This window comes from Calidris pugnax, unplaced genomic scaffold, assembly GCF_001431845.1.
Source record: "Calidris pugnax isolate Ruff unplaced genomic scaffold, ASM143184v1 scaffold69, whole genome shotgun sequence".
Taxonomy (NCBI): domain Eukaryota; kingdom Metazoa; phylum Chordata; class Aves; order Charadriiformes; family Scolopacidae; genus Calidris; species Calidris pugnax.
This window is the reverse complement of record NW_015090859.1, coordinates 4752111-4779449: the sequence shown is the minus strand read 5'-3', so window position 1 is coordinate 4779449 and position 27339 is coordinate 4752111. Positions and strand designations below refer to the sequence as shown.

The window sequence follows — 27339 nt, the reverse complement described above, 5'->3', positions numbered from 1 at the left end:
GTATTATAGATGCTCAAAGGCTTCTAGTGTAGTTTTTTTGAGACAAAAACAGTTGGATTTTGGAAGCTCTTTGCTCCCGTTCCTCATGGAAAGCTGCTGGTTATGCAGGAGAACTCAAAACGTAATTCACAATGAATGCCAATCCTTCACCTCCAATATGAAGGCTTCCCAACTACTCAACTTGCTGAGCATAACTGGTTTTACATAGCATATCTGAAAAAAAGGCTGCTCCTGTTCAACTGACCAGTGAGAAAGGACTGGACTTCTTCAAAATGGGTATTGGAGCAACAGTTTGTTATGTATTTCTTTACATTTTTAACTGTCCGATCCCACCTTGTAAGGAGAGCACTTGTTTGTTCAGCTAAAAGGAACCCCCTTCATGCTCCTTTTGGGTTTGCTCAGTCAACTGGTTTGTGCAACGGTGGCAGAGGCACACTGGAACTGTGTACCCATTCATTGTGATTACACAGACAGAAGCAAATGCACGTTGTCTGCGAAGGGAAATGGGAAGGGAAAGGAGATGAATGGTTCCCATGGGTAAGAGGACAGTTAGGTTTGTTTGGGATTTTTTGTGGTTGCTTTTTTTTTTTTTGCTTTTTTTTTTGCCTTTTTTTTTAAATTTTGTTTTGTTCTTCTTTTTGTGGTTTTTTTTTTTGGTTTTTTTGTTGTGGTTTTTTGTTGTTTTTTGTTTTTTTTTTTTGCTATGTCATGGAATCATAGCAGTCATTCCTCTAATAGAAACTGACAGGACATAAAAGACAGAACTATCAGATGAACACACACAATGACTAGAAATATATTGACAGAGAAAAGACTTAATTTAGCTTTGAGAAACTGTCCCAAAAATAAAATCCTGTATTAACAAGTGCAAAAAACAAACAAAAAGAAACTCCAAACATTAAAACACAGTGTATAAAATGGTGTGAGAAATTTAAGTCACCATACAGCCTTTTAGTCAATAAAAAGCTGTGTTCATGTGTCCTTGTTGTTTGGGTAGTGGCCCATTCTTTTAATTTTACCCAAAGGGTCATTCAAGAAGAGATCTGAGGGTAGAACACTCAGTCCTTGCTATTTTTGCCTGTAGTCATTTGGGCCTGTTGTGTTTCTATCATATAAGATGAATCCTTTTATTCCTCATTGGTTGAATTATCTTCCAAAGTTGTTATGCCTCCAAAGCCCAGTCCTGTTGAGTTCTGTGCTGCTGAGACTGTAAGTACTGTATGTAAGAGTATTAATACAAGAACACACAGTTTAAGTCTGCTGTTACACAGTCTTGATGCTGATGAAACTGTGAGCGATGTCCTGTGACACATTGTTGAGCCACTTGTTTTTATAGTCCCTTTGGATTGATGATCTGATAATAGTCCCCATCTGACATCACAGCATTCTGGTTCTGCATTGGTTGGATAGTTTTCATAGAGCCCTGTGGGGTAAACACAAAAAATAATAAGCATCAGGCACAAAAAGATTGGCACAAGAGAAGTTGGTGGGTTAAAGGAACAGTCAACAGTTTAGTCTAAGCTATCAAATCCACAGCTTTAGGTTAGCCTGAGGCCCTCCAAAATGCTTGCATTTTGTATAATTAGAGTTGTTGAAGGAGTATGCATCATCTAACAGGAAGCAACATCAAAAATCATTCAACAGAAGTATGATACTGAGCATGGTTGTAATGAACCAGTGTCAGAAAGTAATTATTGATGCTTGAATGATAAAGATATTTGAATTCTTTCTTTTTGGGACGTAACATCCAATGATGAAGTAATAACTAATCAAACTGGACATTTCCACAAATCTGAAAGGGTCTTGAAATTCTTCCTCAGTCTGCGAGTACATGCCAGTAATGTCATTGTCCGTAAAAAGATAGGCATTAAATAACAAATAATTGATATATTAACAATATTGACAATACTGATTAGCTAACCAACACAGATCCAACAGCTTCACAGGAAGAGCTTCCAAACAGAGCTGTTCAGAGTCTACTTGTTTACCCTACCTCAGACGAGTTCTTCCAGCTGGGATATTATCTTTGGCATATCCCAGAGGTGACAACAATCTTTCCGTGTCATGCAATAATTGTTATGATATTTCTGACTACACATCTAGGCTATTTCTGCCCTTAGAACTTTACTGAGTAACTGATCTGATTATCAGTTTTTGAACAGTTGGAGAAATTCTGTCTTCCAAAAGACACAACTCTCTTTTTGGAAATTGTCAATACTGTCTGCATTACTATATAGGAGACTAACATAACCAGAGTGCTCTGTTTACTTCGCACACACTTTTTTTTTTTCTGATAAAATAAAATAACTTAATTTAGCCAATTTAACTAATGGTCAAATGCAAGAATGTCTAAAATAATGGATCTTTTATCCATTTAAACTAATCTGGGAATAAATTTTGTAGTAGATAATTACTCTATGGTAGTGCTAGGTTTTACTAGGAAAAAAATAATCTGTGTTGAATATTAGGATAAAGATTTTGAAAGCAGCTACATAATTACCATAATTTACAAATTAACTTTGCTTTTTGGAACAAGAATTATATTTTATCTAAAGTATCACAGCAAAAATATTACTTTCAAAAGCAATGCCTACAAGTTGAGACTAAATATTCTTAGGTTCAGGCACCGGACAGCCTATATTTTTTTAATAACCTGCAAAGAAAAGCAGCACACCTTAAAATAAGATAAAATGGATCTCTTTCATGCCTACTTCCATAATATTGATCTGCAACTAAACACTAAGTATATTAGGTATGCTGAACACGTTAAAATGCAGGTTAAACCTAGACTGGCACTCTTTCACATAGCTGACACAACAGGCTACTGTGTTGTACATGAGTCCAAGTGAAGTTGCTTCTATTTTTGGATTTAAAGATAGAGGAATGAGAAGAACTTGTTTAATTTTCTGCAATGTCAGGGTTTACTCTGTAGGAAATTAGACCACTTTTGCACCTATGCAGTGAGATACTTAAGACAGCATACAAACACTTGAAATTTATTCTCTCTCAGATCATCATTGAATGTACTTCATGTTTTTAAGAAATTCTGTTGCATTTTGGAACTTGTGGACTGTTGTTTGTTGAAAGTATAATAAGGTGACCTTATTGCCAACATCATGTTTTCTGAGACCCATCTGTTGGTGTTTGTGTGCATAACTGTGTTTTTAAACATGGTAACATACAGGAAGTGCCTCCCAAAGCAGGTAATTATACGATCTGTTCTGTGACTGCAGTAGCTCAAACTATTAGTGGTAATTGAAGAGACACAGAGAATGGTTAATGCTTTGATCCCACTGAGGCTTGTTTACTATTCAAACTGTATTTCCTGCCTTTCTTGTTATAAGAAAGCCCAGACTGCCTTTGAAATCAAAGCCTACATATACAAGTTGGCAATCAAAAGGCATTTAAATAGTTCATATGTACTTACTGAATTATAAATAAATTGAAGACGACTCCACATTCAAAGCTGCGTTGAACTTGTTCCTTAACGCAAAATTACATTTCCTCTTTATTTCAATTCAGCAATTAAATTTAGGTTTTGAATTTGCAGTTACATATTTAATAATCAATTAACTACAGAACTATTATTCATATGACAACTGCCAAACATTTAGATAAATTCAGTCAGAGCTTGTGCAGCTTTTGCACTGAAGTAATAAAACTTCACAACTGTGCTTCACAACTTACTCATTTGTAGCCATGAGTATCAAGTTTTGGCCCCGTGGATCTAATCACTCAGGAACTCAGTCAGAGGACTATGAACCCACGACTTACCAGAAACCCTGGAAAGCTGGCTACATCAACCTTGGAAAACCATGGAGAAAAAAAAACCCTACTTTGTTCTTTTAGGAAAATATTTCATATGGACACAGAGGTCAGGATAGGAATAGAAAGGATTCCTCTACCCACCAAACTACTCTTTTCCTCTTCTGTCTCTTGTTCAGCTTGTAGACTTCGTTACTCTGTGTTATTTAGATATTCAGTAGTTATATTTCTGAGATTAACTTACCAACTGTTACTGGCTCAAAACCTATTTTGCTTCTCACTTTTCACTTCAAATTCTCAGCTCTGGATCTCCATGTTCCAACTTTTCCCAGCACTCACCTATATTTCACCTGCAGAATTCCTGGTCAATACGAAAGTTCTTGGACCCTGATCTTATCTTAATCAAGCATCTAGAATTTGCTAGGATACTTTTTGGTATCAAACCATTCTCCAGATAGATATGCTATAACTCACGAAGGTCATGTAAAAGCTATCTCTTTGCTTTGTAAGCAGCTACTTTTTTCACACACAGATAACTTTTTGATAATCAGCACAGCAGTTGTATCTGTAGGGAGTGTGTGTTACTAATGCTGATGCAAGAATTAAGGCTACTCGTTTGACTGAGATTATGTTAATGGCAACATGACGGTAGATAAATCCCGTGTATCCTGCTCAGCTGAATCATACTGAAAGAAAAAGGAGTGACAGCATGAGCATCGTATTCACTTTGTGCAGAAACAGCTTCGGGCGAAAAACAGCAAAGTGCCAATATGCTCTTAGTCAAGAACTAAAATCACTGTTCATGGATGCACATTCTGCTGATCAGCTAGATCACCAACTAACTCAGAGAATGCTGTTGTTTCTGCCTGAGCACTTGCATTTCTTTTGCAGTGGAACAGCATGCAAAAGAGGTGGTTGCATTTCCACATCTCACCCCAACACTGTCAGGATGTGCCATGCTTGTAGCTGGATTTGTATCTGTAGCAGCTGGTCTGGCTTGGCCCACTTCTTGGTTTCTTTGTTACAGAAAGAGCTATGAAGCCATATTATTCTGCATCTTCCAGTCACCATCAAAGGAAACTAAATCTTGTTGATATATTTGCTGTCATCGGATAAGTATTTTGGAAAGCCACAGAAACAAAACAGATATTTTGTTATGTTATGCTTTTTCCTCATTTTCTTTTGTATGATTCTAAACTGTGGTTCTTTTCAAAGTAGGTTTCTGTTTATTTTGAGAGGCATACCATGCTTCTTGGGCTTGAAGAAAAGAGTATGAACTAGAAGAAACTCGATAGGTGGATGTAGTATAGCAGGAGTTTCTAATGCTCCATTTTTTTTTGGTGCAGCACAAAGTAAATAATGTGTGCCAAGAGTGATCCATCCAGCAGTGACATCACTGTGCTAGTATATGCCAACACTCTGCATGACATTTCTCTTTCTGAGGAATTATTTCTGAGACTTCAATATTAACATTTTCCAACTACAGAAGGCAAGAGAACACATTAGATATTATATGACTAGATTTCACTGCTTACATCTGATATGGAAGCCAGCTCTCTTTGATCTTATGCAGATGGTCCTCTCAATTTCTAAATTGCTGTGTCTGTGACACATTATGAGTCTGCTGTTTAGGCATGTATTTTATACCCTTCATATTGTAAAAAGTAATAAAATGAAATGTAGAAGAAGGCTTAAAGATAAATAAATAATTCTTTAGTAAAACAGATTATTCTTAAACTGGTGGATAAGGCTGTTCAGCTCTTTTGAAAGGGCTAATTTCCATTTCAGACTCCATTCCAAATGTTGGATGAGGTCTGGGTTGCTGTACTTTAATTTTGTTTCATCATTATAAGTTAGTGACTATTTCAAATAGTTGCCTCTGCAACATTTCCTTTTGTGTGTGTCCATATTTAAGAAATATTTATTGTGTTTCTTCACTGTGCATGGATTTTTTTTCCCTAAAAAACATACAGGACCAATTTCCTCCTGTTAGTGTAAAGCATCATTATCCCTGTAAAATTGACTGAGCTGTTGCAAGCCAGAAACATAAGCAAATAGGTGACTCTTAAGGCTATACAATGAACCTTTTCAGCTCTTCTACGCTGAGACACAGGATAAGGGTGAGAAAACTGGCTTCTAGCAAGCACTTGGCTTTCCCCATCCCCACCCTCTAGTTTTGTTTCTATTATGTACAATTTTTGATCAAAAGGATTTACTACTTTGATATGATAGGAAAGGAAAGGGTCATACATATCTAAATACTGTGTTGCCATAGAAAGTTAGGGATAACCCAGGCTAATTACCTGGGTTGTTTTTATAGGAGAAGAACATTTGCAGCTAATAAACCTATTATAATATGGGACCGCATTAATGGGAAAGTCCTAATACTCAAGATGAATAACATTGAACTCAAAAGGAAGAACTATTTAGTTGACAGATTCTGCTGCAAAACCATGTCAAATTTTCCTTGTAAGCAGATCCATAGCTAGCAACGATTTAAGCCATGCTTGTCAAACATAAATGGGATTTGTCCTGCTGTCTGTGTTAGCTTAATATTTTGATATTTTAGGATCTAATAAGAGGTGTAGGCAGGAGGCAAATGACACATTATTACAAGTTATTTTTAGAGTAATAATCTGGATAAAGTGTATGTATTTTTTGGAGTTTGCCAAGAACAACATAAAGCAGATTGAATTAAGAGATTTCTTCTCTTCTTGAATTGTTCTACAAAGAAAAGATAGATTGTGATGCATCCTATATATCACATTTTCTCAAGGAAATTGCTTTTCGAATTGCACTGAAATCAGGGCATCTGTTTTGAAACAGGCACTCTATAGCTAAACCTGCTGGTGAAACCCAGACACGCATCTGTCCCTTGAGAAGAAGATGCAGTTAAGAGAATTGTTCCCAATACCTTTGTTGAACTTTGTTAGTCAACAAACCCTTTCTACGGGTTGGTGAGAATTCTCTGTAATAATTCTCACTACGTCCTTAGAAACATTAGTGTGTGCTATGAAATATGACTGACTGTTACCTTTCTGCTGAATACTCTTCTCCAAAGGAGGAGGAGTTTCTGAGGAAGTGCTTTGCATGGATCACATAAGCATATGTTAGTGATATTTGCCAAAAATTAATGTATGAGAGAATATTCACATCATGCATTCCAAGCAACTAAGGTGTTAATCAGAACACATTAAAATAGGAACCTAAATTAATACAAACCGAATGGAAAGATATAAGTGCTTCAAAGCACCTGAATCACCTGTCCTCTCACCTTGTCTTTACCCTTACTTTCGCCTTCTCCATTGAAAAGTCTCAGAAGTCTGTTCAGCACAAGAGAATAGACAAATTTGATTCTCCTCTTAGTGGCTGTATGCTCGTTCTGATGACACCGCTCTAAAGAAATAATAAAGGGTGCCATGCTGGTTTTGGAAGAAACTAATGCAACACACCTCTGCGTTATTGCTGCTCACCACTAGTGACCTCTAGTTGGAGGTCTGTAACAAGTGGTGTTCTCCAGGGGTCAGGACTGGGTTCAGGCCTCTGCAATATATTCATCAATGTCCTGAATGAGAGGATGGAGTGTACCCTCAGCAAGTTCGCTGATGACACAAAACTGGGAGGGGTGGATGACAGACCAGAAGGCTGTGCCACCGTACAGCAAGACCTGGACAGGCTGGAGAGTTGGGCAGAGAGGAACTTGATGAGCTTCAGTAAAGGCAAGTGTAGAGTACTGCACCTGGGGAGAAATAACCCTATGCACCAGTACAGGTTGGGGGCTGACCTGCTGGAGAGCAGCTCTGAGAAGAAAGACATGGGAGTCCTGGTGGACAATAAGATGACCATGAGCCAGCACCATGCCCTTGTGGCCAAGAAGGCCAATGGCATCCTGGGGTGCATCAGGAAGAGTGTGACCAGCAGGTTGAGGGAGGTTATCCTGCCCCTCTACTCTGCCCTGGTGAGGCCCCATCTGAAGTACCTTGTCCAGTTCAGGGCTCCCCACTTGAAGTAGGACAGGCAACTGCTGGTGAGGGTACAGCAGAGGGCTACAAAGATGATTAGAGGCCTGGAGCATCCCCCTTGTAAGGAGAGGCTGAAGTTCTTTTTAGTCTAGAGAAGAGAAGACTGAGGTGGGGAACTGATCAATGTTTATAAATACTTAAAGCATGTGTGTCAAGAGGACAGGGCCAGTCTTTTTTTTCAGTAGTGCCCAGGGATACGACAAGAGGAAATGGGCACAAATGTCAATATAAGGAGTTCCATCTAAACATGAGAAGGAACTTTTTTACTTTGAGGGTGGCAGAGCACTGGAATAGGCTGCCCAGAGAGGTGGTGGAGTCTCCTTCTCTGGAGACATTCAAAACCCACCTGGATAATTTCTTTTGTAACCTGCTCTAGGTGGACCTGGTTTAGCAGGGGGGTTGGAGTAGATGATCTCCGGAGGTCCCTTCCAACCCCATGAGATTCTGTGATTTTGTGATTCTGTGATTCTGGTACACCCTTTCCTGTTAGTTGCCTTCCATGGTGTATTGAAATGTTTTATAGAAATCAATCCTCTGTCTTTCCATTAACCTAAATCTCTGCTGGACCTTAGAGGAAATAGTCTGTTACCATGGAGAGGAGGAAGGGAAGCCCTTATTATAAAACTATTGCTTCTAAAACATTATTAAAGAAGATCAGAATCCACAAATTCTTGAGTTTTCTCAAAGATAAATCCTTCTATAAACAGGATGGCTCCTTTTTTCCTCCAGACAATATTTTATAATTAACAACATTCCTTCACTAGACAGCTAGTCTTCCATTAGTTTCATGGGGGGAAAAATATACCAACTTAACCTAATTCAGTTCCTTGTGGATGTCTCTGAAAATATAAGTAAAAATTTAAAAAAAGACCTGCAGTATTTGTCTCTATAGGATACCATTGAAGTCAGGAGCATCAGAGATATTCAAATCTAATTTAAATGAGTGATGGGCTCTGGCAAATTGCCGTTCATGAGGAATCCCTGAATGCAGAGTTTGCTCCTGCTATGTTTCCTATAGCGGAGCTTAATGGTGACCAGCTTCACAGTGAACTTAGGTTGAATGGAGACACTAGACAGCCAGCTATAACACCTAAATATCAAAAAAAGAAATACCTTTGACCTGAAGTTTTTTTGGGTTTTGCCAATGTATTACACCCACCCCAAAAATTCCAGAACGTGTCTGCCAAACAGGAGCTCACGGAGAGTGCATCAGGAGAAGAGGTCCCTCAAGATGTGGGCATCCTGATTTCAGTTGCTTTTCTGCAAAAGGTAACTGACAAGCTGCAAGCTATGGTGAAGTACAGTATTTTGTCTGCTGTTGAACTTGTTGTACTTTGCATTAAATCATTCTGGTTTTGCTAAGCTCCTGAGAAGTGTAATTTTTTAGTCCCACAGCAAATATTAGTCTAATTTCTCATTGTTTAGTGGCAAGAAGTGCTCATACAGTGAGTTGCTGATTAACAAGAGGGTGGCAATGGGACTGTATTCCAGACAAAATTTGAATTGCAACCTTGGATCTCTCAGCAACTTCTCTTGCACACAACTGTCCAGTATCAGTCAGGATGCTGACTCTTATGGGTCCGTGAATACAAGCTCTGCTGATGTTGAGGGTCTTGACTTGAGTGGACACAAAGTTCAACCAAATATTAGTTAGTGGACTGTTGAAATGAGGTTCAGGTAACCCTGATTTAAATGTCTGCAATAAGACCTTGGTGGCTAACAGCAGCTACAGCAAATAGATTGCAGCCAGTCCTGTTAGTGGGGCATAGAGAGCTAGTCAGCTTATTGGGTGCAGGTGTCTACTTAGGTTAAATTAAATAGCTATATTGACTAGACCAGATCTTCAATGACTCTAGTGAGTGCTTAGTCACAGAGTGTGTGCAGATACAGACACTACTAATACTTGCAATAAAATGAGTTTAATCCTCCCCTAAATCAGCTTTTATACCAAAACTCAGTGATATTGACTGTTAGTAATCTTTGCAAAGTCATCTATTTTGTATTTTAGGAATGAATTTGAACTTGGAGGTATACAAGGAAAATTAAGAGATGGGTATGTATTTCCTTAGAGATTTTCCAAAATAATTTCTAAGATGGCTTTGTTTATTGTTCTTTGCTACTGTGTATGTATGCAAGTGTGCACACATGCACAAACACACATATATGTATTGTATACATTGTAAATAAAAATGTCCTAAATATCTCACTTCAGCTTTTACTGTCCTATCTTAAACTGGAAAATAATCCTAATTTTCTTACTCTGTATGCATATTGGAAGACTATTAATATTTACTAAATGCATTAAAGTGCTAAGCTCCATTACCTTATTGATGACCACCAAATTGTAACTCAGCTTACATTTCATTATACTATCTTCTGCATATAGACGGGTATTGCTTGATTATGTTCTTCAAGAAGAAATTCAGTAAATATATTTCTAGTAGAAACTCCTAAATCCAAACACAGTGTGTAAGGTGACGTGAGTTGTCACAAATATTATGTCTGAGATAGTGTACAGCATTTATGGGGTTTTATATTTTACTCTGTTATTAGCTAGCTCAGCTTGGGCAGCTCATTTATTATTAAACTTTCCAGTGCAACCCATATTTAAGTTGGAGGTTGTCTAATTTCTGATATTTGGACCAGGCTGACAAACAATCTAAGTGTTGAAATGCCTTTTTCCTGATTTTGTGGAATAAGTTTTCTAAATACCTTCAAGATTCTCAGATGATACCCTAGGCACCAGAAATCTGCAGATAACATTGATATAAGATGAATTTTTTTTGGATGACTCCCAATCAGTCCTGAAAAAACTATCTGAGGTACCTGAGATTTATTGAAGGTATTTCTTGCCTAGTATGTCCACTCTAGTCAGATCATTCTTGGATAATCTTTGAAGCAGAATGGAATGTAAAAGGAATCAAACCATCTCACCAATAAATGCATAGTTCTATGACAGCAATACCTTTTAAAACATAACAAGGATGTAACAAAACAAGAACAGAACAAAAGATCAGCTCTTCAAAGGGGAACGACTAATTCTTAAAACTCTTCACTAGTGAAAGACTTTTCCTTAGACATTTACCTTCTAAGAGGTGCTGCACTGTTGTGAATGCTATGGCTCAGATTCTTTGTTTATCTGAGAGAAGAATGAAGGTGAACAAAGGTGAATATACTAGAAATTGGTATTGCCTTTATTTTTTTTTCCTGAATATCGCACAACATAGAGTTAGTTTCTTTTCACTGAGCACTGCGTGACACAGAACAGGAAAAATCCTCCATCAAATTATTAAGCGTAAAAAATAACCAGAACAAATTTCTTCTAGTAATTTTACTTTGTAAAGTTAATGACTGTGGCAAGCTGTAGCATGAATGTGCATTAGTAAATCTGGGCTCAAATCCTAGCACCTCCGAGAACTCTTTGTGACGAGGAATACCTTCAGGCTCTCTTAGTTAGACCTAATGGAAAAAACATTATTGACATTCTCCTTCACATTTAGACTTATGAAAACAAGTGAAATTAGTTTTTCTATACAATACCTGTACAGATGAAACTTGATAGTCCTCCATAGATGACATCATCATTGTCTGGTAATATAAAGGGACACCTCGTCTGAACCTCCAAACAGTATTGCTTGCAAGGAATTCTGTTGCTGCAGTGAAACTGTGTGACTTCAAAATACTGGGAACAGAGCCAGGCTTTGTAGACAGTCTGGAAAAAGAGAAGAACCAGAAGTATAGATGGATGACAACAGCACTGTCATTATTAGAAGAACATACTGCACTACACACCTACATTAACGCTGCTTCGGAAAGAAAATTTTTAGAGAATATCAGCTGGGTAAAACATAATCTTAACTTTTGACTATTCTTGCATTTCAGAAAAGAAAACTCTAGCCAGGTCACTCAAAAGCAACAGTTAGTCAGGGCTAGGCTTATGCTATTATTTTATCTTAGCTTGTAAACAAGTAAGTGTCTTAGATGCAGCTTTTTATTGGACACACGTGTACATGCCACACACGCTTGTCCCTGTACCTGATTGTATACAAACTGAGATCCTAACCTCATTTGAAGCTGGTCTGGGAAAAAAACTTATGAAAATAAGTGCAAGAAAGAGTTTAAAACTGGGTTCAGGCCAGCTCTGCTCTTTATATCATATAGAGCTAAGCTATCAAGTTGCAATAGATGGTGCTGCTTCCCTTCAAATAAAACCTTATCCAATCCACAACATTAAAACACACATTAGGGTACCTAAAGACCAACAGCTGTAGACTAGGGGATAAATCTGCAACAGCGAGGACCGACATCTAAATTTGGGAGCTAAAAAAAGCACATTAAAGATGCTGTTATCTTATGCTATGTAGCCATGGCTGCAGGACCTGTGATTATTGCAACTATTATTACCATTTAAACAGAAAAGCAAAATAAACATGTTGATTTTAGGGATTTTTGCCTATTATTTTCTGAGCACTGGTCTTTGTTATCATAATTAAACTATCTTTTTGGACACAGAAAAGTTTCATGTGTGATCATAAAAAAATATATTGGACATGAAGCTACAAAGGTGATGAAAAACCTGTATGACTGAGTACACAGAGGTTTGCTTGTTTCCCATTTTTTTTTCGACTTACTTGTTTTGAAGTATTTACTGGCTAGATACTTGCTATCTAGGTGTTATATACAAAAAAATATAAATAATCCTTTTTTGTATTCATTCAGAATATCTGAAAATCTTAGTAACAACCTTTCCTTTTCACAGACTGAAAAGCAGTAGTCAACTGTTTGTTTTTTTTTTTTCCTTCTTCCTAGACCTGTTTTTAATAAAAAAGGAAACTTAGATTAAATTTTTAGCATGGAAAATTCAAAAACTGACACCTAAAGAAAGCCATCTATCTGAGAGTTTGGTTTGATTTCAGTGTGTTTCAGTCTAGTTTATAATTTTTATTAGTGTCAGTAGCAGTTTAAGTCATATAATTAATTTCAATATATTAGTCCCAGAGTCACGAAACTTTTATCTTAGTTTCTTTGCAATTGTGGCAGGTATGGGAAAGATTGCTAGGTGATAAAGTGAAGCCTCTATTAATAATCTATGGCTTGTGATTATCTTTTTATAGTAGCATTTGCTTACTACACTTCATAAAACACTTTTTTTTTCATTGCAAATTCAATTTTAATTGCTTACAAAGGTTTCTTATCCACAGTAAATGTTAAATGAGAAGGAAGACTAAGCAATGGGTGCACTTTTTGTTCTTAAATAAACTTCTAAACAGCAAGAGGTTTTCTCTGGGTTGACTATGTGTTGTCCTTTCCCCCCTCCTTCCCCCCCCCCCCCCCCCCTCCGGGGAAGGGGCTGCTTTCGGTTTCCCCCCCCCTCCCCCCCCCCCCCCCATTTTTAATGCTTCAGGTTCATATTGACACTTGCAGCAATAAAAGAAATAACGTAATTGTTTTTCCATTTTTAATTAGTCATTGAACATAGTCTATTGGTTGGAGGCAGGAGTGTTGGCTCTAATAACAAATAAATATTCACAGATGTTCCTTCCTGATCACTAACACGGTAGATCTGTTCAGTATGAATCCACATTTTCTCTTCATAAAATAGATCTAAGAGTAGTAAGCTGATTTATGAATCATATTTGAAAATGTACATTGGTTGATAGGAAGTGTATTGAACAGAACACTGTATATGGAAACACGAAAACGAGCAAACCCATGTGCCTACTTAAGGAAGACAAGAAACAAACATTTATTCAAGAGAAGAAGTAAATAATGTGATCATAGGCTTCTGTGAACATTTTTACATATCCAGTCTCAGTTTGTACACATCATCTTCCTGCTATGATTCACAAGTCAACATCTTTGGCTCAAAATTTCATTTGAACACTTGTACATATTTTTAAAGAATGCATACATATTTTTAAAGAATACATGAGAGTACCCCTGCCTGAGATCTATTCTCAGAGAACTGTCTCCCACTCTGCATCCCCTTTCAACCGTTTCTGCAATCTATATTGGGATTTCTAATATAATGGCCCTTATTTTGCTCCTTTTTGGCCAGTGAGACTTCCTGGAAATTAAGTTTTGTCTGGATATGAACTTAGGTCATATCCTTCTTCAGGGTGAGATGCTGATACTTGTCAGCCTTCCTACCCTGATCTCTGGTTTCTTCAAAAGAAACTTCAGGTTTGTGGGACAAGATATGTCGGCAGAACATTGTAAGATACCCAAGAATTAGTAGGTGAAACCCTCAGGGTGTCCTGTAGAACTAGCCTAGAAGACAGGAGATGCAGGTCTTCAGCACTTCCCACAAAGATCCTCCATTTTCCCATGACTTTTTCAGGCCTGAGAAATGGCATGAAAGAATGAGAGTGGTTGGAGAAGTGAACATCATGGAAAAGCATAAATTTAACCCTTGAATACTCGAAGTGCAGCTGAGGTGGAAATTTAAGTCACATCTGGATAAGGAAAAACAAAAAAATAGGGTCAAAGCCAGATTTGAGTACTAGAAAAGGCCCACCCATAGTGTCAAGCTGTTAGACCACTCTTTCCACAGCTTTGGCTTGTGCTAACTCCTACCTCTCAGTGCCCAGCCATTGTCTGGGGAAAGGTATATTCCAAGCACCTCCCCCACTAAGCAGTTTTGATATGGCCATGCAGTTCTTTGCAGAAAAAGGGAAAAATGTAGATGTTTAGAGTTGAGCCATGTTGGGCCAGCTGGTAGACCAAAGAGTAGTCACTCTCCACTCCTACTTAATAGTGGAGATGTGATTTAAGTGCCTACTTTGCCAATAAAGACCCCAAATAACCTCTTCTACCATTCTTGGACATTTTAGACTTTCTAGGCACCAAAGGCTTTACACAGAAATCTTCCTTTGGTGCCTAAGGATGTGTACCCCAGAGGGAGTACAGAAGCACAAGAACACATATCTATGCGTACCACTCACTGCTCGGCAACCTTTGCATGAATCACACAGCTGACCCAACTAAGTAGATCCAGAATTGTCCAAAGTCTTTTCTTTCTTTCAATGATAGTGAAAGGTGACTTCTTTAGCTTAAATATCAGAATAATATGTGAAACTGTATGCGATGTGAAACTGGAATACATTGAAATTTATTGACATTTTCCTAATAGCAAAACAAATATTGTCATCTTTGATCAGATAGTATTCCTTCTTTACCCTGGAAAATATAGGTTTTGCTTTGTCTGTTGTACCTCCTAGTGTATCTAAAATGCTGATTTCTAGAGTTTTAAAACGCACACTGTATATCAAGGCCTGAATTTATCAATGAAAATACATATTGTTTTGCATTTTTGAGTATAGTATGCACTTTACAAACTATGTTTTGATAAGAGGGTATTTTTACTTTTTTAAAGGTCATCAATGACTAAACTCAAAGATTTATAATCATATTAAATGCTCCACTTAAATATTGCATATAGAACATTTTAAAGTATTAGTTACATTCTATTAGTATTCTTCTACGTAATTTTCAGTGTGTAAACTGAAAATGAGTATTACTCGTCTGAATGGAGAAAGTAAGTTACATATATTAAGCTTTTCACGTCTTGTAAATGGTGCGGTTATTTTTTATATCTCATTTAAATACAAAATATATTGTGCATGACCACTTTGAGGGCAGCTTTCTTCTCCTTTCTTTCTACTCTTCTTGTAATTAAACATTGCTTTGGCCAGGCTCTTCCCTCCTCCCCACTCCTCTTTTCACATGTGTTCTGAGTAGCCTAATATCAGTTCCTGAGCTGAATGTGATCCCTAGGTATGTGTGAAAAAGAAAGGTAATAATTGCACATTTTCTTTTAAAAAACTGAAGAAAGGATATTTTTAATTAAAATATAAAATATTCGTGCCATTTTTTCCACATCATCCTTGCAACCTAGCAACCTAGCAAACAATACATCCTCCTCTCAAACATTAATAGAATATTCTCTTTCTTTCTCACATAAACTATGGCATAATGAACTAGATAAATAACTCTAATTGCTGGAATATTTCTCTACAATGTAGCTTAACTACATGTATGGGAAGTCTTTGAAGTGGCTTCAACAAATTATGGGTCACTGAAAAAATGTATAGAAGATCCTGTTCGAAGACATTGGTATAATACTATCTTTGTCTTCCTGTGTTGACATAGTCGCTGCCTTCTTTCTTAAGCAGATGTTATTGATCCAAATCAAAATAAGTTGAAAAAAAAACCCAAAACAACACTCTAAAATCTAAAATAACAGCACCTTTTGTAACCAACCTGTTAGCTACGACCTATCATGCAAAAAATGTTACTTCTAAGCACCAACAGGCTTTGTGTGTGTGTGTTCATACGGAAGAAGGCCAATCTGCCTCATAAAGTCCAGGAAAATGGTGACAACTGAGCAAAGTGCCTCACTAATAGGCTTCCAAGACCCATCCCTTTTTCCTAAACTCTAAATCTTAAAAAGGTTGCATTACAAATGATAGCTGATATGAGTTGTTCTGAGCAAGAAAATTTATAAGAAGTAGAAGTCAATGAAAAATTCATAAATGAACGTTATAATGCACTGTTTTCCCTTATCTCCCGTATGCTTTGTGTTTTGTATTTCAGGATGGTATGCATTCACTTTGGTTCTAAGTAATATTATGACACTGCATTCTGGCTGTGTGGTGGTGTGCTCTCCCTGTTTTGACAGCCCCCCTCCACCCGGCTCCTGCCCGGCCTTGGCCACCATGGCCATCACAACAGCAGTTGTGATAACATGCATCCGGACTTTGGGGGATGGCTGGTAACATAGTCAAAATACTGTCTGGAGTGGGGACCTAGAAATTGTGTTGCCATGAAAATATAACTAAAGGTCAATTATCTTACTGTATAAATAGTGGACAGCCCAAGAGCCCCTTTGAGCTCTCCTGTATGGCACTGGGCTGCCCACCAGGATCTCCCCTTTTGTGAGGATGCTAGCTTAAGGTTCTACTCCTCGAGGTTGAGAGATCCCTTGCCGCAACAGATTCTCGGTAAGTGACTAATAGCATGCTAAGCTTTGAAATCTTAGCTAAGTAATGTAAAGGATTGATTGTGCATATATAATCCTTTAGACATAAACCATTGACTAAGTCTGTAACTAGGATTGGATCCAGCTGCACCTAGACTCCTCTCTGAGAAGGAGTTTAGAAAGCAAGGGGGTCCTTTCTGAACCTCGTGACTCAATGGGAGGGTCTCCCTGACAGTTTGTCTGACCCTGTCCTCTGTGCAGTAAATAATAGAGTGTACCTTGACATCGAATCTCATAAAACACTATCGCATTTACTACTGGTTTTATCGCACTTACTACTGGTTTTGTTAAATCACATATTAATAAATATTTCACTGCTTCACTTTAACTAGTGAAGTTAATCATTTCGTCCGCGACAGGCTGCTGTCTTAATTCAGCTCTCCCCACTTGTATAGGGTTTTCTCTGAAGATAGAAAAAATGAAAGTTGGATGTGAGGAGATGACCATGTGTTAAATAGCTGAGCCTAGGAAAACCTTCCAGATTTTCCATTAAGTAAAGTTTTCTAAAGCAAAATTCTTGCTCCTTCAAAACATGCACTTTCTCAAGATTCAAGTCAATAAAACAAATTTCATTGTTTAAAATTTACGGAAAACAAAGAGGGGATGTGACAGCAACAGACAAGGCTTTCACTTTAATATTTCCTCAATTAAAGAAAACAAAACCAAAACTAACTTCCAACACAAACTGAACTAAACCAGGTTGTAAGAGTGGGAAAGATATATAAATTATAGAGAAAATATAAGAACCCTCAACTATCAACAGTTTTTGAATAAAAAAGAGGAAATCTAGTGATTTTCATAGAAAATCACAACTTCAGAAGACCAATGCATCATTTCTATTAATAGATATTTTGTGAATTTAAGTCAAGCCACCAAAGCCAAACACAAAACTAATACAAAACATAGATTTTGAATTTCTTAGATTTATAATTTCTTAGCATGTTATGATCTTGTATATGTGTGACATGCATATGGTGCAGAAAAATGGATTTGTGTTTTCAGTTGGTTTGGGAGATGATGAAAACCTTTGAAAAATCATAGTTGCTAATAGAAATCCAGCAGACCGATCTCAAAGAATGGGAAAATCCACATTTTTTCAGTTGGTTTTGTTTTCACTCCTTTTTATCAAGGGAAAGAACTCAGATAAACTGGATTGCATCATGGCAACAACATAAATACAGTAAATAACTATATATCTAAATATTTTGTCTTTTTATCATCAACAGAACTTCAGGTACTCTAGATTTGAAGGAGATATAGTCCTGGCTATTAGATAAGACACTCTGTTGGAAAGATAGTATCATATAAGAATAAGATAATCCTTCATGTAGAGAAACATAACTACAAAATCTCCGAAGGATTTAGTGGTAATTTTGCTCACCTATATAAAATAAACTGACTCCACCTGTAGTAGTTTTGAACTGTCGGTTCAAAAATTCAGGTCAAACCTGTCCATTTTCAAAATTACACTTTGTAAAAAGTGCACCAATTAGTCCTGGCTTTACATACCTGAGTGCTTACCCAGAATAATCATCATCAAAATATTTTTAGTATTTGTAAATGATTAATAGTATCATGATAAAGTATATTATTAATTAGGCAGATTAATCCATTATTTGACATATTTATTTCTACTGTACAAGTTTTAAGCCAGTGCCTGGAAGCAGAAAAAAACATTTTCTGACTTCAGTCACCAAGCACCCAAACACAAATAACCAGTTTCAGCAATTCAAGGAATGTACACTTCACAAACAAACCAGACACTAAACTGCATTTGCTTGTCGAATCATTGCAGATAATAATTGGATTCATAGTTAAGAGGAAGAAAACAAGGTTGTGCGTGGAGAATTTTGAGAAATGAAAAGAGCACAGCATGTGCTATTTCTCTCAGGACACCAGGAGGAATGCTTTTTTTGTGTCTCTTTGTAGGGAATACTAGTCCAGATATTGCCTCTTTTTAGGCTATTCTGTGTCTCATATCACACCTGAGGTTAGACGGTGTCTCAGAGTTATTCTTTCTGGTCTTGAAAGGCCATCAAACAAAACTATTAAGTAATATGGCTACATTGTTTGCTTAGAGAGGGGCTAAGAGCCACTGCCCACAACATGTGCAGTACTGACAAGTAGAACAGTGCATTGCTTGACCACAGTCCTGGTCATTACACCAGCTGGCTGCAACTGGCTGTGTAACTGCACAAAACCAATTTTAATTGTATGACCATTATTTACTAATATTGCAAAAATGATGGGAAGATAAAGTTGTGTTTACTATGTATATATGCTCACATGCTCTCTCCCTTCCTGTCTCATTCTCACTCACTCATACATGCACAATACATGTGTTTCTAAAGAACCTAATTTCTGTCAAAACAGATTGAGTATGTAGCCTGAATCATCTGAGTCACACTGCATAAGATGTATCAGTAGAGCAGAATGGAAAAGCTCAATCAGTTTCATTCTCTACGGCTGCCAATTCTTCATAGTTTTCAGAAGATTAATTCAACTCTCTTCTGCCCCTTCTCCTGTTGTTCCTGACTACTGTTAGCGTCACAGTTTTTAAAGAACAGTGTGAAATTTCCAGGAAGTACTTACTCTAGCTATTCTCCATAAAAATGACTTTTTTTTTTTCTTCACTGAACAAAAATTTGATGTTACTGGCTGGGCTGTCAAAAAATAACACAAAAGGGGACATAGAAATCATCAAATAGGACTTGAGGGTCCTGGTGGATGAAAAGCTGGACATGAGCCAAAAATGTGCGCTCACAGCAACTTTTTTTTTTTCTTCACTGAACAAAAATTTGATGTTACTGGCTGGGCTGTCAAAAAATAACACAAAAGGGGACATAGAAATCATCAAATAGGACTTGAGGGTCCTGGTGGATGAAAAGCTGGACATGAGCCAAAAATGTGCGCTCACAGCACAGAAAGCCAATTGCATCCTGGGCTGCATCAAAAGAAGCATGGCCAGCAGGTCAAGGGAGGTGATTCTGCTCCTCTCTTCACTCTTGTGAGACCCCATATAGAGTACTGTGTCCAGCTCTGATGCCCCCAACATAAGAAGGACTTGGACCTATTGGAGCAAGTCCAGAGGAAGGCCATGAAGATGATAAGAGGGCTGGAGCACCTCTCCTATGAAGACCGGCTGAGAGAGTTGGAGTTGTTCAGACTGGAGAAGAGAGAGCTCTGGGGAGACGTGAGAGTATCCTTTCAGTACTTAAAGGGAGCCTACAGGAAAGATGAGGAGGGACTCTTTATGAGGGAGTGTAATGACAGGACAAGATGACCCTTGGAGGTCCCTTCCGGCCTGGGAAATTCTAATTCTATGATTCTATGACAAGACATAACAGTTTTCAACTGAAAGAGAGTAGATTTTGATTAGATATTTGGAAGAAATTCTTTACTGTGAAGGTGGTGAGACACAGGAACAGGTTGTCCAAGGAGGTGGTAGTTGTCCCATCCCTGGAAACATTCAAGGTCAGGTTGGACAGGGCTCTGAACAACCTGATCTAGTTGAAGATCTCCTTGCTAATGGCAGTGGGGGTTGGACTAGATGACCTTTAAAGGTCCCTTCCAACCCAAACTATTATATGATTCTATGAGATAGCGCTTACAGTGTAGATGTGTAGGATGGTGAGGGAGAAATAAAGTAGGAACAGAGACGTCACAACAGAAACTCTCTCAAAATGGTAAATTTTCTGAATCAAAATAAATTTTAACTGGTTTGCACTGGTGCTTTGCAACCATATTCATTCTTCAGTATGAAAATGAAGTTTTCAAACAGAGAACAACTTAACAATTTCACCTTCCAGTTGAAAAGGAAAAGGTTCCTCAAGAAATTCAGAAGTGCTTTGTTAATTGACATTTTCAACCACATCAGGATATACCTTGTTGGGATAAAAGAACTAACAATATTGCCTTGAGACAGTGTGCTATGATTCCAGTTCAACTTCTCCCAAAGCTTATCAGCATTTTGAGCTAAATTCTTCAGTATTTATGCATACTGAGGAGTACATCAGGCTGTGACTGACCAGCCAGAAGATTTTTCCAAGAATATTCATCGAATAACTTATGATATAAGCTGAGCTTTTTTCAGCAGAACTGTATGCAGAAACAAGATCCATTAAAAAAAAGGTAAAAATCTGGGTTCCAGAATAGCGATATGGCCAAGTATTTGTTGTGTTCTACTCCAGTAGTCCTCAGCTCATGTTGAATCATTGACAACAACAGTGAATAAGCTGTGTATGGAGAGCAAAATCATTCTCTTCCTTTCAGCCTCAATTCTAGCATTCATTTTTCTGTACCCAAAAAGAACGTTAAAGATTCTAGCATGCAACATACTGCCTATATGCAACAGGTGACATCTACTTTATGTCTGATCTCTGCCTGATTCATAGAATTATGAAGGTATGAACTATTTAAAGACATTATATGCACATTTAAAGTTAGAACATATGTTCAAATCCCATGCTTTGCTTATTTTTGAGCCTGAGTTAATTGTTGCCTCTGTGTGTTTTTCTGCAACATTACAACAATCAATAATGTTGTCTCTTCTAGAATTTCCATGTCAACCTTTCTACCAAAAGTTTTTAAACTATCTACTTCAGTCTAACTTCTTTTACTTCATTTTAGTTTGTTTTACTGTCCTGTAACCTTAAAGATTAGGGTCACCATGTATATTAGGGAGTTAAATATAGTAGAAGTTGTCTGCATGAGATGAGATGTTGTCAATAACAGAGTTGGAGAAAAGCTACTGGCAAAGGCTTGAAACCTTCTAAGCCTTTATTTGTCCAAATAAAGACATCCACTCATCCACTCAGAACTGTGCCTGAACATTGGTAAAGCAAAGATATTAAACAATAGATGTATAGGAAATAAGAGGATGAGATTTTAATGTAATTATGAGTTTCATGCCAGCCATAAGGGACTTCAGAAGAGCATACCTATTTTTTCCTGTGATAAAGCTGTAAAATTCACTTTAAAACTTATGCATGCTGTACAGCAGACAAGTAAAGCTGCTGTCACCTACCAACTAACACACTGTCTGTGCAATGCAGTCTCTAAAAGCTTTTTATATTTGGATCACCAGGGTATTATGTGTTGGTTTGAGTGACAGAGCATCTTTAAGAAACACTTGGGTCAATCTCACTGTCTGCTTTATGCATCAGGACAGATATCTTGTTGTACAAGCAGACATGTCTCTTAGGTAGCTTACAAGTGTATTTTATATAGACTACACAACCAAAATATAGATGGCTAACTGATACAAGATCTGATTAAGTCTGACAAGGGTAATGTTACAAAAGTGAGCTCCCCCAGGAAGTTTGTCAGTTTTGAGCAGTAAGGACTGTCTGACTTCAGGAAAAAGTGCATTTCGCATGAGTACTATGAAATAAAGATCAGCTCTTACAGAGCACCTTCTGCCCGTGAGAGCTGTGGGACTGCTGATGGCATTTCTCTTCTACTGACCTTCATTCCCAGACCATTCTGAGACCATGCACAACCTCAGAATAGGGCAGTGTAAGCACATGAATAGTGAAGAAACAGTGAATGGCTAAGAGGGATCAATCCTCTGTAAGGCAACTTCACCAATGTGAGTCAGTAGTACTGTCAGGTGACTAAATTTTATTCATTATGTGCAGAAAAAGACATATAACCAAACAATGGCTTTCAAATATGTGCGTTGCTGAAAATATTTCACAGGAACAAGCTTTCAATGAACATAAGTTTTAAAAAAAAATTATTTTCATTTTATTTCAACACTATCAAAATAAAAAAAAAATTGACTGGGGAAATATTTTTTAATAAGATTCAAATATTTATTTCCAAATAAACTACTGTCATTAAGTTTATACAGCCAAACATTGCTCATAAACATTCATTTAAATACACATAACACTCTTTTGTGTTTTGTTACATTAATACTGGCTTGAAACTGTTCTGCTTTGTGGAGAAGTTTCTTTGTACATGCGCATACACCCACCCACACATACCCACCCACACCTCATTTTACGCTGTGGAATTCTGGTTATTTTCATTTAAAAAAAAAAAATCTAATCCAGAATGAACAAAAATTAAGAATCTGAGCTTCCTGTAGAACTGACTTTATATTTTCCAGTTATTCCATTCTACGTGCATTTCTTAAATTCCTTTTGTTAAAAAGCTGCACTAGGAATTGAGAATGTCTGTTTTGTGTTATGGAAATTTATGCCTGAAATTTATAGCAATTTGGGAACAAACACACCTGTCTGGTGGTTATTTTAACATTTGATTTCATTTATATTTTATTATAAAAAATACTTTCTGTACCTGCATAGTTGGAATATCATAATATAGGTATTTTAAAATTGATCCAGAAGATCTTCATGTCAGTGAATGCCAACTATTGTATTAAGAGACAAAAACTTCTATTGTTTCCTAAATGACAGTAAATTAAATAGCTAAACTTGTTTCTTTCCCTATTTTACCGTTATATGAATAATTTAGTTTGAAAGACACGCATGCTGTTTTATTTGAAGATAGAGAAAAGGTAAACTAATGTTGAAATTCATTTGCTAGAACATTGTTGATCCTAGCTTCAGTTCATATACTATATAACGGGATATCTTTTAGCCAAATACAAATGAGAGGAATGACAAGCTGCTCTGCTCACATCTTTATTGTTTATATTGGAAAAGACAACCAGAAAGATGCAAATATGCCAGCTCCTAATACAAATATGTTTCTTTGATTATGGAGAAATTACTGCAGAAGAGATGGCATCAATGTCTTACTCTCACTTTGGTAATCTTAAAGAGAAATTAGTCATAGGTATAGAAGAGTTCTACAATGTTCTTATTTGCCAAAACAAATTAAGCATTTGCAAGGAATAGATGTTGTGCAAAACCAGATCCACCAGCCCTTTCTGGTGATTAACCATCCAATCAACTGGGGTCATCATAACGATTAACTTCACTGTTTTTTTATAATACTCTAAAACCTGAACTCATCATCTATATTAAAATTCAATCTTAGCTCTTACTTATTATCACAAAGAAACTTTCTTTTGAAGATCATAAACGTCCCTTTGCGTGAGCTTAAAGGACATTGAAAATTAAATAAGTCATTACAGAAATAAGTAGTCTGGTAAAAAGTAAAAAGGGGGCACTAGCCTTTGATTTTGTGAGCTGAGTAGTACTTCATCTAATAAGATACTATATTAAAATGTTCAAATGATTAAAATAAAACAAATGAATAATCATTAAAGTGTCTGATCAGCTTCCCTGGAAGATCTTAGGACCACTGACTAAGTTCGCAATGGGGAGGGGCTTGCTTTAAAGTTTTACGGTCTATTCTAAAAATACATCTGAATTAATGAACCAGGCACCCTCTCAAGTCTGTGAAGTCTCTGTGTTTAACTCTGCTCTCTATCACTTTTAAACTGATAATAGTCTATATAAATCAGCTCAACTTGACATTATTCAGAAGACTGATACTGCTGACTACCAGTGTCTGCAGGAGGCCAGGACAGTCTCTCTGTTCATATCTTCTGCTTTCTCAAATTAAGGACTTGGGATTTTTTTCTACCTAAAAGTTCCAGTGTTGTTCAGAAAAGACAATCCCTTATGGGCTCAGAGGGCCTTCAACCAACTTACAAGACATGCTGCAGATTCCTGGCAGATGAAGGGACTTGTAATAGGCTGGTATAAACATATATATAGAAAAAGTTTTCCGTGCCTTGAATTTCTTTCCATTTGGAATTGTAACCTCTTTAAGGATAGGAATTATTCAGCTTCAATGTTAAATTTTCATCTTGATCATGTAGACTGAAAAATTCTCTGACTAAATCCAAACAAGCATCTGAAAAGTCAGTAAATAACAAAAGTTAAAGACAAGGAGCCAATGAACCCAGAATAACTAAGAAAATCAAGGCATCAGAGATAAGACAAGTGTTCTAGAACCTGAAATCTATTAAAAAAAAAAAAAGCTCACCAGGACTCATAACAATGGGGGGAGCCAGTCATAGTGTACTCTTTAATACACTTTAATAAAGATGGTCATTTGTATCAACAATGCAAGTTTATTTTAATCATGGTCATTTGAAATTGATTAGAAGAACATTGTGCTGTAACTTATCTAGAGACAAAGCAGATTTGTCTTACTTTTTTTCCCTAGGCATTTTTGAATGCAGGAACAGGGCTGGTGGTGCCACTGCACCAATTTACGTTGCTTTACTCAATGTCTTCAAGTTGTGCTACCTCTCCCCCTTACATGTAACATATAGATTGATGTGAAGACCTCAGAGTTGTGTGCTGTTGTTATGACACTGAAGTGAGACATCCAGACATCCAAAGAGCTTAAAAGCAGCTCCCAAGGAAGAGAGACAAGTTTCCCTTTCTCACAGTTTCTTTCCCACACAGCTCTGATTTGAGGCCACACAGCTGCACAAAAAGCTGGCTTGAGCTCAGGTAGCCAAACCTTGCCTTGATGGGGATATATATGGGGGATATATTTGGGGATATATATGATGTTGCAGTCAGAGCCCTGACAGCATCTTGTAATCGAGCACAGGAGGATTTTCCCCAGTCTGGCTCTGAAAGGGACTAGACATTCACCACAGCAGAATGAAGCTTGTTATCACAGGAAATTACAGAGCAACAGGACAACTTCTTGCACATACCTTTTGCCATTTCACCTGCTGATCTGGTGATCATCTACACAAACTGCTACACAATCTTTTCTCCTCTCATTTTCCAGAAGAGTTAGAAACATCAAGGATCTGCACAGACTGTCTGCAATTTGGCCCACAGCTTTTAGCCACCTGAGGAAGTCCATGTTACATTTTTTCTCCTTTTTTTCCCCCTAGTTTTCCATTCTATCTGTATAATCTCACTGCAATGTATTGTGAGAATTCCCTTGCAAGCTAGTGTATACGGTGTTTATCAGCATACAAAAACCACGATGCCTCTTTGGTATATAATTCATCAGCAGGCTCATAGTTCATTGTCTGTCTTTGAAATTTCCTTTTATGTATTAACCCTTCCAGTCCTGGGTTTTCCTTGGAGAGAATTTAAAGTGTATTTTTGATCATTTCTACTGCATTTTAACACGTATAAAGATAAGTAAAACAAATTTAAGATATTTAAGACCCTATTCAATTATTCAGCCACTGCCATCACATACTGTGCCACACAGGAGACAGGGATGGCTGATGCAGTTGAACACAAAATTAAATCTTTGTTAGGTAAATTCTCCACCATTAAGAGCAATGTTGGAAACAGATATTGTTGCCAAATATTCTTGCTGACATTCAGAGATTAAAGTGGAATTTCTCAAGCACTATTAACACTAGAAATGCTTATTCAAATACCTAGATTTATCAGGCGTTGCCACTTAAAATCTAATAGATCTTTTATGTCTCCTGAACTTGTAACGGCTCTTTACAACTTTAAGCCACTTTACCTTGATTATTGGTCAATTAGAAGGAACAAATAAAAAGATGAGATACTGAATTGCAATTCCATTGAAGACAAAACAGATTTGTGACTTCTACCCAATTTTCTCTACCAGACCAGTGGTCATATCTCATATAGAATGGAAGTGGGGCTCCATCTGGTTCTCCCTAGGAGAGTATGAGATAGATACCACTTTGACAAAACTTCAGTCTCAGGGTATGGGATTTGAGACTTAGTAGTAGAAAATAAGCCACAAGAGCTTTTGGTTGATGCGTAGTCATCAACTACTGCTAGTGATGGTCTGCAGTCTTGAACAGCTCATCGACTGCGGGATTGTTCACTGATTATTCAACAGTGAGACCACAAGCAAATCGTGGGTGCAGGATTCAAAGCCGTTAAGTAAGCAGGCAAATAAAAACATTAATTTTCTTTATCTCTGAAACAAAGAATCTCATTAGACTTTCTAATAGAATTTATGCAAGTTTCTATTTTGCTTATGTGGAGCATGTTTTCTTCACTCAGTTGTCAAGATGATGTGAATAATACATTTTTTCCCCACTTACCATCTATTTCCCTTCTTTTTCTTTTTTTTTTTTTCCTTTTCTTATCCTGAATTTCCAAAATGCACATGCCTGTTTATTTTTCCCAATCCTTTTCTATGATTACAGTGGTCTAACATGTCCTCATGTCTGGATGCCTGGCAAATCTCTTGCAGACCCAGGAACATCTCAGTGTTTCCAGCCTGAAAGGGCCAACTTTCAGCATTACTATACAATTGTGCAGAAGAAATAGATTATTTTAATAATATATATACAATGTATATGACACTTCTCATCTTCAAAGTGGAATCAGTATGAGTCCAGGGAAAATTTTTTTGTTTTATGCTATACTCTGGCTGAGGTGGAAATTAAAGACAAGTCACATTAGGTACCATTTTCAGCTAACAGAAAAGGGCTTTATCTAATTGTATGATGAGTGTGACCCTACTCTGTGACTGGTTGTACTAGCAGTCATCTCCACAAATATCCCTTGTTTTTTCTCTACCAGATTTCCATCATCTTTAATAGTATAAAACTTAAAA

The 27339-nt window shown here is 37.1% G+C and overlaps 1 protein-coding gene across 1 annotated transcript in view; it reads right to left on the bottom strand.

Annotated features, from left to right (window-relative positions):
• Nucleotides 1-673: 673 nt before the first annotated feature.
• FAM155A (family with sequence similarity 155 member A) overlaps nt 674-27339 on the bottom strand; it is a 479858-nt gene continuing 453192 nt past the window's right edge. Inside the window, exons 2-3 of the mRNA XM_014944077.1 lie at nt 11328-11499; nt 674-1423 (exon numbers count right to left, since the gene is read on the bottom strand). Of these exons, the coding sequence (XP_014799563.1) occupies nt 1128-1423; nt 11328-11499 (468 nt within the window). The 3' untranslated portion in view covers nt 674-1127. The remainder of the gene's footprint in view (nt 1424-11327; nt 11500-27339) is intronic.